This window comes from Camelus ferus, chromosome 5, assembly GCF_009834535.1.
Source record: "Camelus ferus isolate YT-003-E chromosome 5, BCGSAC_Cfer_1.0, whole genome shotgun sequence".
Taxonomy (NCBI): Eukaryota; Metazoa; Chordata; class Mammalia; order Artiodactyla; family Camelidae; genus Camelus; species Camelus ferus.
Genome location: NC_045700.1, coordinates 97,606,447 through 97,621,247, shown reverse-complemented (window position 1 = coordinate 97,621,247; position 14,801 = coordinate 97,606,447). Strand labels below are relative to the sequence as shown.

Here is a 14,801-nt window from a genome sequence, read left to right as displayed (position 1 = left end):
ACTATAAATTAGTAAGAAATTTTTTCTGATTAAATGTTAGAACTCCCTATTAATCTGTAAACATTCTTAACTCTGTTATATCAACACAGTATTTTCTGTAAATAATTGTCTATTGATTCAAATGGGTACTTAAAAATTAAAACTATTCCCATTTATTTTCCTGAATTCTGTTCATATACTTTTAATCAATAAGGATAAACCAGTCAACTATATTTGGATTTGTAATATCTACTTATAATTTTCTGAATTTTTAATTCTCTGATATATCTCAGGTAATTATTATGAAATAAAAGCTATTCAATGCTCAGTTTAGAAATCAACAATTTTATATTTTTCTATCCATAAATGACTTCATATAAGTGAATTAGATGACTTTCTTAATGTGATTTGTCTTGAGGTTCTTCACCAAAGCAGATATTTTGACAGATATAGAAATATGCCCATTCCCTACCCCTTTAAATAGACCCAGTTTTGCACCTTGTTGTGATGTTTCTGTAAAGTGATGATCAGAAGAAAGTAATCTCCAAACATTCATTCTTTGACTTTATTATACTTCATATACTTAAAAATTATACTGAAAGGCAATAATCTTTCCTATTCAGATGGTCCTGCTTTCTTTATTGAAAGATGACAATTTTTTCCTTTCAGTACATTTTCTCTATTAATGAAAACTTAAAAGTCAAATGCTGACCCTGAATTAACTAAATTACTAAATTCTTCTTTTGGTTTTGTACCATATATTTTGTACTTTACATAGATGTCTAAAGTTGAAGAGCTTTTCACTTATTTCTCCAAGTAGAGCCAGTAATTAAACTGTCTTGTAATTTACAACTGAATTATTTTTATCACAGAATTTCATTTTTCATTTTAAAATAGGAGATTACAGGAAGACAAATAACATTTCCTCTCTGTCCTGTTTTTTCACTCTCTCCTTAGATCCTTTATGCTTCTGGGAAGGTCTACATGATATTTTTTGTTGTGATAAGTTTTTGGTTTGCCTTTTATATGGCAAGTTTGTTCTTAGGCATACTTGCTATGTCCTATGAAGAAGAAAAGCAGACAGCTGCTGAAAAAGCTAAGAAGTATGAGCCAGAACTTCAACAGTCTTTAACAGAACTTCAAGAAGGAAAAAAAGCAGAAGAGGTATAGATTTTTTTTAATGCTTTCTTAGAATCAGAGTTTGAATTATCTTCTCAGGGTCTTGGAGCATATTGCCTTCTAACAGATGCTCAATATCTGGGTGTGACACATGATAAGAAGATCATAACTGATTTTGACAAGAGGGCTCACTTTTGCTATATAAATTCTTTCCTGAGTGCAATGTGATAAGAGTGACCAACATCTTTAAGATCTCCTTAGTATATACAATATTTTTGTTTCAAAATGTGTGTTACTACTGCTGATAAATTATGGATATATTGTATGTATTTTTGAGTGTGACTTCTCTTACTGCAGGTATAGTTTATTAATTCAAACTTACTCCGGACAGCACATCAGAATTAACTTTGGAAAATTTTGGTGTTCACCTCAAAAGTGACAGTGCCTTCCATAATTTAGAAATCAGAAATACTGAAAGCATGGATCAAAGTATAGCACTAAAGTTGTGAAAAGGGAAAAAATTACTTTATTGACTTTCTAGCTCATTCAAGAGGAAATGTACTATGCATCATGATATAGGGAGTCATTGTATCTGTGGAATAATTAAATCTGTGATTAGTAAAACTTAATATGGTTTTACTCTAATTTTCAATTACTTTAGTGTTGTGTTTCAATGTATTTTCAGATGTTTAGCCTCATAGCAAAAGATCTGGTCTATGAATCTACAAGTATTGACAGAAGTAACATTAAAGAAGTTGTAGAAAATTATCTTTAAAAATATAAATTGTGCATAAGTGTGCTAAAAGGAAGAATAGGACCCAGGAAAGCAACCAAAAGTAGTTTCCTTGTGTTCCACAGGACCCTAGGTTTAAAGAGGCATAGGGCTAGCCCAGTCTCCTAATACCCTTCCCCATAGCCGTCGAGGTGTGCAGTATGCAGTGAGCCAAAGCAGCCGAAGGTGGAACGGAGCCCATGCCTCTTCTGGGATGTTGTTCTCTTCCCTTGTATTGTTGGGAGCCCTTCCTGCCTAGGAGCTTGTTCTTTGGAGGGTGCTCAGCCCAAAGTGATCACAGGCAAGTCAAGTGCTCCCACCCCATTAGGCTTCACAGGGGCGTCATTTGTGGGAGGAGAGCCATGCTCTGCCTTCTTTTCCACCCCTCTTGATTTGTTACTATTTTGCACTCTTAACACCTGCTAGTGAAATTGTCTACACAAGCTAAAAAATACTGAAACTACATTTTCTAGTAGATGTAAAAAGGACAGATTGAGGGAGCAAAGGATAGATAGAAAGAAACTGTATCTACAACACTGTCATACAAAAAAGGATAAAAAGAGTTGGGGAAAAGTGAAGGGCCAAGATTCACTCTGGCATAAGTGAAATGTGTAGTATGGAGGCTAAGAGATTCAATAATACCAAAGTTTCTTTCTGAGACAAAAAGGGGAAAATGTTAAGTTCCCTACATATATAACTCTTTTATTAAGTCATCATCAGTAAAGAAACTCTAGAAAAGTCATTTTACTAAAAAGCGGGGCCTGAGTGACATTATGTAGGAGCATACCAAATGACAAGTTATTGATAGATAATATGTATGATGTTTCTATGCATTCTATTGAAACAAGACACAATTATAGACCGTATGACGAAAACACGTATTAAAAGAAGCTACTAGTATCGCTATTATGTTACCCATGGGGAAATCACAGAAAAACAAATCACAAAAGCTTTCTGTTTCTAGAAATGGGTCTGAGGTCCTTCAGATTGAATGATTACAGTCTGAATGGTATGTTGAATGTGTAATTTGTTTTGAAGTGGCATTTCAAATGTCATGGGCTACTAACCAATGTATCCAAAAGCACAATACTTCCCTTATTTCAGATGAGATACCCTATTAACGCTTCTTATGAAGAACTTAGATTATTTCCCAATTTCCCAATATCTCCATTCATTTGGCTGTTCTTGATCAAATAAAGCCTTCCTGGTTTCAATTAAAATCTTTCAATTATAGAGGATTTCTTTTCCTAGAAGAGTACTAGAACATTTTGTCATACAAAAGTTTTCTGGGAAACGAGAGTAAAAGTCATTTTCACAAGATGTATTTTCTTTTCTTTTTTATTTATACATAAGGAAATACACTGGAGAGTGAAGAATTTAAAATGGAACACACTGAGGACCTTTTAGGTGACTGATCTGATTTAACACTAGTCAGATTCTAATTCCAGTGTTGGAGTTGCTGGGAAATTGCTTAAATGTGTCATATTTTCATGTTTTAAGAATACGGTATATCATATTGGCTAAAAGCAATTTTGCAGTCAGATAAGTAGAAATTTCAGTTCATTTTAGCCACTTAATGTATGATTTTTGCCAAGTCTATTAACCTTTCTAAACTTGAGCTTCTTTATCTCTAAGATGTATATTGCCATATCTCATATTGTGATGAGATTCAAATTAAATAAATGCTTGTAAAGCACTTAGCAGTACTTAGCAACTGAAAAAAACGGTAATGGCTAACTATAGGAAACACAGGAAGACAACTGCAAGAAGGCACAGCAAGTGGCGCATGCTCATCAACGTAAAATTCTTAAGTCTTCGGCTATGTCTGAAATTGATGCTTTTAGAGATAATTAAAATAATAATGATGATAATAATAATAGCAGGTAATGTTTATTGAGTGTCAACCATGTGCCAGACACATGATAAGTGCCTTCATGAATTCTCAAATTTAATCTTTATTGTGGAGTTTCACTTGCAAAGTTTGATCTATATTTATTGGCATTTGATTTCTCAACACTGAGAAAGAGAACCCATTTTTCACCACTTTACATCATTGTTCTTGAGGATCAATGCTGAAACAACATTATTTCATCAATTACACAGTTTGTAGACGAAACTTTCCTGTGAATTGTCAGTTACTGACAAAAACCTCAGAAGAAAATCAGATATATACAACTGTAGGAATATAAATATTTTAAAAATATTTACCCATCTAAACTGACATCCTTACAGTTAAATCTGTATAACTAATAAAACATTATTGTCAATCTGCTATATATGGTAAGCATTGTACTAAGCATTGGAGACTTAAACGTTAATAAATATAAATATATTGTCTATCTTCATGAAGCTAATGGTCTAACAGGGAGATAAACTATAAAATTATTATAAAACAAATTGTAACTCTAGGACCACCAGACATGTTTTCTAATGTCATGAAATAGGAAGCGTAAAATACCATGTACAATATACTCTTGCCAAAATCTGAGCTAAATCTAATAAGCCTCTGGACCTAACCTAACCATCATTTTCCAAAGACAACCAAAGAAAGAATAACACATTAAACTTCACGAAAAAGACACAATCTGCCAAATTAAGAATGTGGAAAATTCTACAGTATAAGTGATAGTGTATCTTCAACAAATAAATCACATAGGAAAAAGATCAGTTAAAATCATGAGATAATCAATAGAACTGCAAACTAAATACAATATGTGTATCCTTTTTGTATGTTGATTGAACAAATCAACTATATATATAATAGAATGTTTCTGAGCCATGAAAGAAAATTAAGCATGGTCTGGGTATTGGATAATATTAAGGAATTACTGATTTGGTGATTGTGATAACGGTGATCTGATTATTTTTTAAAAAGCTTATTCTGATAATTATATGATGTCTGAAATTTGATTTAAAATACTTCAGGAAAAAATGTAGGCTGAGTAACATGTGAAAAATGAAGAGTATAATGTCATTAATGGTTGAAGCCACCTGTTGGTTACTTGGTGGGTCACGGTATTATTCTCCACTAAAAAAAATTAAATGGAACTGTGGGAAGTGCTATAAAAGTGAGAAACATTTAAGAGCCTGTAATGAAGGATTTCTCTGAGTCAGAAAAGTTTTAATGAGCACCTGCCACTTGAGCGAAATATGAAGAATGAGTCCCTGCTACCTGGGGGGAGGGAACAAGATGGGTCAGAGGATTAAAAAGGCCAGTGAGGCCCAAAGTAGAGAGAGCAAGGCTTTTTCCAAGATGAACACTTCAGTTATTCATTGCTAAATGCTAGAAATATGACTGGGCTATTGTTTATTCATACGTCCCCTCCAGAGAAAATTGAAACCAGTGGTGAGAAGAATTCTAGCCCCTTTTTCCAGTCTAATTTTAATGTTGTATTGTCTAAAATCCAGGCATATGCCCTTTTTAGCTCTTAAACTTTCAAAAAGGAGATTTTTGAGTCATGATCTTCTCAAGTTGCATTGTAAAATAGCTATAACCTTATATAACCTTAGTAGTTGGCCAACGTGTGGCTATGTATTCAATATTTTTGAGAAGCTCAATTGAGATGAATATATTACCAGACTGATATGTGGTTTGTTCATTTTGTATCCTAAAATATATCCATAGTTCAAGCCAATTTAGTATAGAATTGAGTATTGACTCTATCGACAATAGCATTATTCTTCTCACTCCACCTCCCTCTCCCCCCACACTCAGATGATTATTTTTACTGGATTGTTCTCTCATGTGATTCCATCAAATATTGTCACTATCAGAAACAACTCTATGAGAAGTAATTCCTCTATATTAAGAATATAGTGGAGGATATTATTCACAACATGAAAAAGTATCACCTTTATGATGAAACACCTGAGAAATTCCTGTTAGACTTCAGTAGCAAAAATTAAATTTCTATTGGTTTTTAACTCACGGAATTTGGAATTATATAAATTATCACATATATTATGTAGCTTTGTAAGTCAGCTAAAAAATACATTCTGGAATAATCATGGTTTAAATAAATAAATTAGCTATTGTTTACTTTTTCAATTAAGAAAAATGAGGCAACAGAGATCTGTAGACCTGCAGAACCTGTCATTTTCCTGATGGAACTCAGTACGCAGTACAGTTGGTTTTCACCTCCTCTAGCTCTAGTATTCATGAGGTTAGAAGAGACTTGACTGATACTGAGTGAGAGGAGTATGATGATTCCCTTGATTTCTATTATGCAACTTCAGGTAGACCACAGCAGAACTTGCCAACCAGGGTGTGCTGGGTGTGGGTTATCTGTGAGCCTCAACCGCTAATTCCCTCAGTTTCAGAGCAGCAACAGCCCCATGCCAGTTATCTCTATTCAAGAGCAGCCTCACCTATTAAAATTTATTTACTGTTTATTTCACCTATTTAGCCTCACCTATTTACCAAGTTAACAAACTTGCAAATATTACTCTTTGTGTGTGCCAAATGTAAAAACTTTCAGGAGCTCTATGGTGCAGTATCAACTGCCCATTGTCAGTTTCTTCCAGTTTAAATTCAAATACAAATGTTATACATGGTCACTAGAAATCTCTGGGGCCGTACTGTAATAATCAGGAATGTATAGAACTTGTAACATCTACATCAAAGCCTAGGAGTTTTGAGTGCCTTTCCAATGCGAGGATTCTTTTTAAACTCTGTGTAACTATATCAGCAAGACAGAGGGTGTCTTAAAACCATTACTCAAGAGACATGAGAAACAGAAAGAAGTGATTCCTTTATGGAATTATTATGTATGTTCTAACTAAAATTATATTCTTAGTTCACTTTGTTACCTAATATTATACAAGATATATTTTATCATCCCAACACCAAATAACTTTGATTTTATCAAAGGAATTTACAAAGTCATAAAGTTAACATATCCTCAAGTTGAAAAATGCAAGGTGTTAGAGAAATATAAGGTATTACTACTCAACAGCATGTTTGCCAACTGGATATTTCACAATAATTCTAAACTATACATTGAATTCTTTGTCAATTATGGGTGATACCAGTAACATTCTCTGGTTTACTCCTGTTATAGTTGACCTCATAATGTAAAATGATTTTGTTGAGTTGCAAGTAATACAATTCATTTTCGAAATAATCCTAAATCAGTTTAATAGTGCCTGTAGTATAAAGAGTGGCAAATGATAGAACCCGGAAAGGCTTCTGGAGGTAAGAATCAGCATTTTTATGAAGGTTATAAACCTTCTTATATTTATAGTCTTGGATGTACAATGAGGAGAAGCCAGTATTAGACTTACCAAGTTTCTTTTTAGACCAAGACAACACAAATAGAAATGAAGAAAAGATCATCAACTTCTATGATTACTTCTTTGGATATGTTGGATGATGCTACCATCAGATGTAAAGAAGGTAAATTTTGAAGTATTTAGACATTATGAAAGGTACCATGACTCACTACTAAAGAAATCCTCTAATTTTTTCAGAATTTTGCATGATAATAACTAAAATTTAAGGAATAACATGAAAATATTAGGATGAACAATATTTAAAAATTTCATAAGCATAGTGTTTTAAACACTGAAATAGGTCACCAAAGAATGCCAAGAAATTTTCTCTGTTTAATACTGAAAACAATATGAAGTGTTAACTTGTAACCAAAAATAGAGGTTGGCGTATATAACATTAACATCTTAAGGTTCTTTCTATACTTGTCTGTTTTTTTTTGGTTGTTGTTTTCACAGTATGACCAGTAACTCATTATAGACAATATTGAAAGACATTATTTTGTTAAGCATATAAACCTACAAATTGTAAATATAATACTCAACCATATTCCATATTTGTTTTCCTGAGAGTTACTCCTATTTTGATTCTAATACATAATTTGTCTCATTGTCATTTGTCTAACTCAGCAAGCATGAACAAAATAGAGGAAAATTACTTTGTTCTGATTTTTATTAATAAGAAATATTTGTATTTGCTAGTTCCAAATCAAAAGTCCAGTTTCAAACCTCCCTTTACATGCAAAAGTCAAAATTTTCTACTAGTTAGAACTGAATGAACAATTAGTTAATGCTTAACTTTTCTATTCTTTCATTTCAGAGCTTAAAAAATCCAGGAAGAGATGCCCACTTTGTTGGTATAGATTTGCTAAAACTTTCTTGATCTGGAATTGTTCTCCCTGTTGGTTAAAGTTGAAAGAGTTTCTCCATATGATTATAATGGACCCATTTACCGACCTTTTCCTTACCATATGCATAATTCTAAACATACAATTTCTGGCCTTGGAACACTATCCAATGAGCGCAGAAACCAACAATGTCCTCAGCATTGGAAACCTGGTAAGGCTCTCACTTTATGTTATTTTCCTTTGCAGTTACAACTTTTCTTTGGTCATCATTATCCTGTTATTTTATGACTCCAAAATATTGCAAATGCATCAGATGAGCATTAGATGAAGTAGGTTCATGCTTCCCCACCTCACCTCTCTCAGTCCTGCTTTGGAAATATTCTTATCATTGAATAGATTTATAGCTAGAAACCACTTATTAAGATTTGTATGCATGGCAGTCAGGTTAAGTAGAAATTATTTCCTCTCCCTTCCCAAATATCCCCTCCCTTGTTACAGTGGCCCCTAGATCAGAGTAAGACAGAGGCAAAACAATAGATACAAAGTCTTTACTGACACCTGAATTTTGAATCCTGATACAACTGCACCTAACCCTGTCTACTCTAAACATCTGTCCTTGCCTTAGATCGGAGCTTATCCTTTTGGCAAGGTATTTTTGAAATTCAACTATCCTTTTCCCCACATGCAATATGAAAGACAAAGATTTCTGCATCTATAGAGATGATCATGTGGTTTTTGTCTTGTCTTTTGTTAATCTAATGTATCACATTGATTGATTTGTGTATGTTGAACCATCCTTGTGACCCTGGAATGAATCCAACTTGATCACGGTGTATGATCCTTCTTTATGTGTTGTTGAATTTAGTTTGCTAAGATTTTATTGAGGATTTTTGCATCTATATTCATCAAAGATAGCAGACTGTAATTTTCTTTTTTGGTGGTGTCTTTGTCTGATTTTGGTATCAGGGTGATGGTGGCTTCATAGAATGACTTTAGGAATGTGCCCGCCTGTTCAATCTTTTGGTAGAGTTTAAGTAGGATTGGTATAAGTTTTTCTTTGTATGCTTGGTAGAATTCTCCTGTGAAACCATCTGGTCCTGGGCTTTTATTTGCAGGGATTTTATTATTATTATTATTATTATTATTATTATTATTATTATTATTATTATTACATATTCTATTTCACTTCTAGTGATAGGTTTGTTCAAGTTATATATTTCTTCTTGATTCAGTTTTGGTGAGCTGTATGTTTCTAGAAGCTTATCCATTTCTTCTAGAATTTCCAATTTGTTGGCATATAGTTGTTCATAGTAATCTCTTACAATTTTTTGTATATTTGTGGTATCAGTTGTTATTTCTCCTCTTTCATTTCTTATTTTGTTTATTTGGGTCCTCTCTTTTCTTCTTGGTAAGCCTGGCCAGGCATTTATTGATTTTGTTTATTCTTTCAAAACACCAGCTCTTGGTTTGTTTTTTTTTTTTTTCTATTTTTTTAATCTCTATTTTATTTATTTCCTCTCCATTCTTTTATTATTTCCTTCCTCCTACTGTTTGATTGCTCTTTTTCTAATTATTTTAAGTGGTCAGTTAGGTTATTATTTGAGATTTTTCTTGTGTTTTAGGGAAGACCTGTGTCACTATGAACTTCCCTCTTAGAACTTCTTTTGCTTCATCCTATAGAGTTTGTGTGGTTGTGTTTTCATTGTCATTTGTCTCAAGGTATTTTTTTTAATTTCCTTTTTGATTTCATCATTGCTCCATTGGTTTTTCACTAGCATATTGTTTAGTCTCCATGTAATTATTTTTTTCTCATTTCTCGTTCTGTGTTTGATTTCTAGTTTCATGCCATTGTGGTCAGAAAAGATGCTTGAAATAATTTCTATCCTCTTAAATTTGTTGAGGCTTGTTTTGTATCCTGGTATGTGGTCTATCTTAGGGAATGTTCCATGTGCACTTGAAAAGAATGAGTAATCTGGGGTTTTTGGATGTAACATCCTGAAGGTATCAATTAAGTTTAGCTGTTCTATTGTATCACTTAGTGTCCCTGTTGACATTACATTTCTGTCTAGAAGATCTATCCATTGATGTTACTGGGTTGTTAAAGTCTCCTACTATTATTATATTCACATCAATTTCTCCCTTTGTATCTATTAGCATTTGTTTTATGTATTTAGGTGTTCCTATATTGGGTGCATATATGTTAAGGAGTGTAATATCCTCTTCTTGTATTGATCTTTTATTATCAAAAAGTCTACAAATATTATAGGCTCAAGAGGGTGTGGAGAAAAGGGAACCCTCCCTCCTACACTGTGGTAGGAACATAAATTGGTGCAGCCACTATGGAAAACAGCGTGGGGGAAAAACTAAAATTAGACTTAGCATATGATCCAGCCTTCCCACTCCTGGGCATATATTTGGAAAAGACAAAAACTGTAATTTGAAAAAATACATGCACCCATACTATGTTCATAGTAGCACTATTTACAATAGCCAAGACATGGAAGCAAGCTAGATGTTCATCAGCAGATGAATAGATAAAGGAGATGTGGTATATGTGCAATGGAATATTACTCAGCCATAAAAAAGAATGAAATAATGCCATTTGCAGCTACCTGGATGGACCTAGAGGTTATCATACTAAGTAAGTCAGTCAGAGAAAGACAAATATCTTGATATCACTAATATGTGGAATCTAAAAAATTGATACAAATGAACTTATTCACAAACAGAAATAGATTCACAGACATAGAAAACGAACTTATGGTTACCAAAGGGGAAATAGGTTGGGGAGGGCTAAATTAGGAGTTTGGAATTAACAGATACATACTACTATATATAAAATAGATAAGCAACACTGATCTACTGTAACACAGGGAATTATATTCAATATCTTGTAATACCCTATAATGGAAAAGAATCTGAAAAAGAATATATAACTGAATCACTCTGCTCTACACTTGAAACTAATACAACATTGTAAATCAACTATATTTCAATAAAAATACAAAGATTTCTGTGATTTTAAAAACAAGTCATATTCCAACAAATATATATTGTTTAATTTAATTTGCTTTTATTATTTAGTTGCTTGATATTAATACAAACAGCCAACTACTCCCATTTTGAACTATACATTTACTTGACACCAAAACAGTAATTTATTTATTTCTGCCAGTATAGTTTTCAAATGACAGTTTCTATAGGTTTACTTTTTTCTGGATCATATATACTTAAAAAATTCTTTCAAATTTAAAACATTAAATTTCTTAATATGTGCCCCATATCCCAAAAGGAACTATTCAAAATGGAAATATTTTCACTCGGAAATATTCTTTTGTGTTCTTCCAGGATTGCTTTTATTAAAGTAATTGAAGATTCTATATAGTGTTTGGAATTAGATTGTTCAGCAAAATGTATGAGTCTGTCCTTATAATAGATTTCAAAACTAACCAGATCTTTACAGAGGAAATATGAAGAATGTATCAGTGAAAAATTACATTGTCTGTGTATGAGGGTTCTGATAAAGCTATTGGAATCATACTCTCATTCCTGCATTTTGTTTCTTATTAGGTGTTTATTGGAATTTTCACAACAGAAATGATTTTTAAAATAATTGCCATGCATCCATATGGGTATTTCCAAGTAGGCTGGAACATTTATGATAGCCTAATTGTGTTCCATGGTTTGGCAGAATTTTATGTAACAAGTTTTCATGGATTGGCTGTTTTTCGATCATTCAGGGTGGTAAGTAGAATCCAAGACCTAAATTTTATTTTATGAAAAGTTATCTCAGTTTTCTTATACACAAAACGAGAAGAATACTTATCCTGTTGGTATATTGGGAGTATTAAATGAATTAAATCATATATAACAAGCTTAGAAAGTAACCCAGGAAAGAGTAAGCAGTCTCCAATGCTGTTATTTGGACCAGGCATTAAAGGAAATAAGCCAGATATGCAGCAAATTTGGAAGATATTTTCTAGAAAATGGGCCTGGGTCAGTTTGAGAAGCAGAATAATAAAGAGTCCCAGAAGCTGAATGCCAATGTGTAACTAAAGAACTAGATTCAGGTGAGTATTTCTAAATGTAGGGTGGGAAACTTTGAAAGAACAATAGTCAAGCCAACAGAGCGTTATTATGAAAATTAAGTTGAAATCACTAATATGCCTACAATATAGGTGCTGGTAAAGACATAACAAAATAGCAAAGAAACAATGTTATTAGAATGATATTTATGGAAATGTTGAGCATTTGATAAAAAAAATTGTCTCATTCTGGTAATAAGTTGAAGAATGTATCAGGAATAAAGAACAATTAAGTAGATTTGATCTTATCCAAATAATTCTTCAAAACTGTTTTAAGTTCTTATCTATAAACTTTTCTAACAAGTAAGAGAAGTATATAAAACATGTATTTATCAAATTTTATGGGTGAAATGAGACTGGGAAATATAGACGATGTGACAAAAGATAGTATCAAAATATCTGAAAGACTGGATCTAAGATGATTAAGTTTTAAATGGATAAATGTTTAAGTTCTATCCTTCAGTCCAGAAAGCCAACTATATACCAGAAAAAGTTGGCAAAGTTATAGCACATATAAAAATAATATTCAGATTTTAGATGACCCAAATATTAAGGTGATTTTGTGCCATATAAATAGAAATTTTAAAATCTAGTGAAAAGAGTGAAATATTCAAGCTAAACTTAGAATGTAGTGTTTAGTCTTTGATATGTTATTTTTAAATGTAAATACACAATAGAATTGTCAATGGAATTCAATGGAACCTAAAGACTTTTCCAATATCACTTATATGTCAAAATGTACGAAAATATTCAATATATTGCAAAAAACAAAACAAAGAATGGAAACTTGCTTTACCAGATATTAAAACATAAAACTAGAGTAATTACAACAGCATAATATTGAATGGGAATTGACAGATCGATAGAAGATCATATACATGATTTAGTGAAAAAAATACAGAATATGTATTAAGAACTGTACATAAAATAAATTTTCAGTGGTTAATATTAATAATACTCAAAACTGAACATTACATTAAAGACTACATATGGGTATGTGTATGATGCTGATAAAAATTTTAAATGTACATCGTAATGAATAGTGACCAGATTTTTTGTTGTTTTTCCTCATTCTCATTGTTCTTACATTGCTTTATTAGTTGCGAATTTTCAAGTTGGGGAAATATTGGCCAACATTTAGTATTCTGATGCTGACTCTTAGTAACTCGTTGGTGGCCTTGAAAGACTTAGTCCTGCTGTTGTTCACATTCACATTCTTTTCTGCTGTGGTTGGCCTGAAGCTATTTGGTTCCAATTACAAAGAATGTGTCTGCAACATAGACGAAGGTTGTCAACTCCCGCGCTGGCACATGCATGATTTCTTCCACTCCTTCCTGAATGTGTTCCGGATTCTCTGTGGAGAGTGGATAGAGACTTTATGGGATTGCTTTAAGGTAGCAAGCCAATTCAGTTGTATTCCTTTTTACATGATGGTGATTTTAATTGGAAACTTATTGGTAAGTAATCCATGCTTTTACATTTTCCTTGAAAAACTGATGTATTGGAGTCTGGTATTTTCATGATGAGGACTGAAGGGAGCTAGCAGTCTATAAGTGTGCTGTCTGGTATGGTGGCCTCTAGCCACAAGTGGCCATTGATCAGTTAAAATATGAGTGGTCCACTTTGAGATGTGTTATAAGTGTAAAATACACTGAATTTGAAGTCTTACCCCAAAGAAGAATGTAAATTATTTCATTAATAATTTTTATATTGAATTCATTTAATTATAATATTTTGATACATTTAGTTAAATAAAACGTATTAGTAAAATTAATTTCACCAATTTTTGTTTACACTTTGAATGTGACTACTGTAAAATTGCATGTGTGATGTGCATCATATTTCCATTAGATAGCACTGGTGTACAACCTGCTACTCTAAGTAGCACTGGCATTATGTAGGAGATAGTTACCAATGCAGACTCTCAGACCCCATCACATACCTATGGAAGCAGCATCTACATTTTAACAATATTCCCAGGTGATTTGTATGCACATTAAATTTTAAGAAGCACTTAAATATAGCACTTGTCAGATTTGACTGGAATTACCTGGGGAATTAATAAAGATGTGCTAATAATTTGGATTCATTCCCAAGACTCTGATTTTAGTAGGTGAACATACCCTTGTCATCAGATTTTTTTAAAAATCCTTATTTGATTAAATTGTGCAGCAAAGTTTGAAAACTACTGGTCTATAAAAGTATTGTGCATTAACTAAGAGGGAACACTTTAACTTTTAAATTTCTAGTAATTGAAGTGGTGTTACATGAATTGAAGTACCTTTGACTTCTGAGAAAAGGAAATAGCTTATAAGAAAGATTCTAATAGGAAAAAAAAAGACTCAATATTTACTTTTTTACTTATAAGTCATAGAGATCAAGTACATCTCCCAAAACAAATATAGATGTATATGCATGACTGGGACATTGTGCTGTACACCAGAGACTGACACATTGTAATTGACTGTACTTCAATTTTCAAAAAAAAAGGCAGCAGAAATAGAACAAAGTACAAAACAAAACAAAACAAAAGAAGTACATATCCCAAAAGACTAAAAAAATCACAGGTTAGACTCCATTGTATCAGTTTATTTCCTCATTGCTTCTGTTTACCCTGGGCATACCCCTGTCATGCACATCACATTGGCATTATGTCTAATTGTTAATGTACCTGTCTATATTCCTTATTAAACTGAAAGTTCCCTCAAGGAAGGGATCATGACTCTTCCT

General features: G+C 32.5%; 1 protein-coding gene across 1 annotated transcript; it reads left to right on the top strand.

Annotated features, from left to right (window-relative positions):
• Positions 1–935: 935 nt before the first annotated feature.
• LOC116663843 (sodium channel protein type 7 subunit alpha-like) lies at positions 936–13,741 on the top strand. The gene is made up of 5 exons (XM_032480805.1): positions 936–1,143; positions 7,169–7,265; positions 7,959–8,197; positions 11,557–11,730; positions 13,172–13,741. The coding sequence occupies exons 1-5, from the start codon at positions 964–966 to the stop codon at positions 13,592–13,594; spliced, it is 1,113 nt and encodes a 370-aa protein (XP_032336696.1). The 5' UTR covers positions 936–963; the 3' UTR covers positions 13,595–13,741.
• Positions 13,742–14,801: the final 1,060 nt, after the last annotated feature.

Coding starts and splice junctions, on each gene's coding strand:
- LOC116663843 (XM_032480805.1), top strand. CDS start 964: ATGATATTTTTTGTTGTGATAAGTTTTTGGTTTGCCTTTTATATGGCA. Junction 7,266..7,958: donor TACCATCAGATGTAAAGAAG/GTAAATTTTGAA, acceptor CTTTCATTTCAG/AGCTTAAAAAATCCAGGAAG. Junction 8,198..11,556: donor TCCTCAGCATTGGAAACCTG/GTAAGGCTCTCA, acceptor GTTTCTTATTAG/GTGTTTATTGGAATTTTCAC.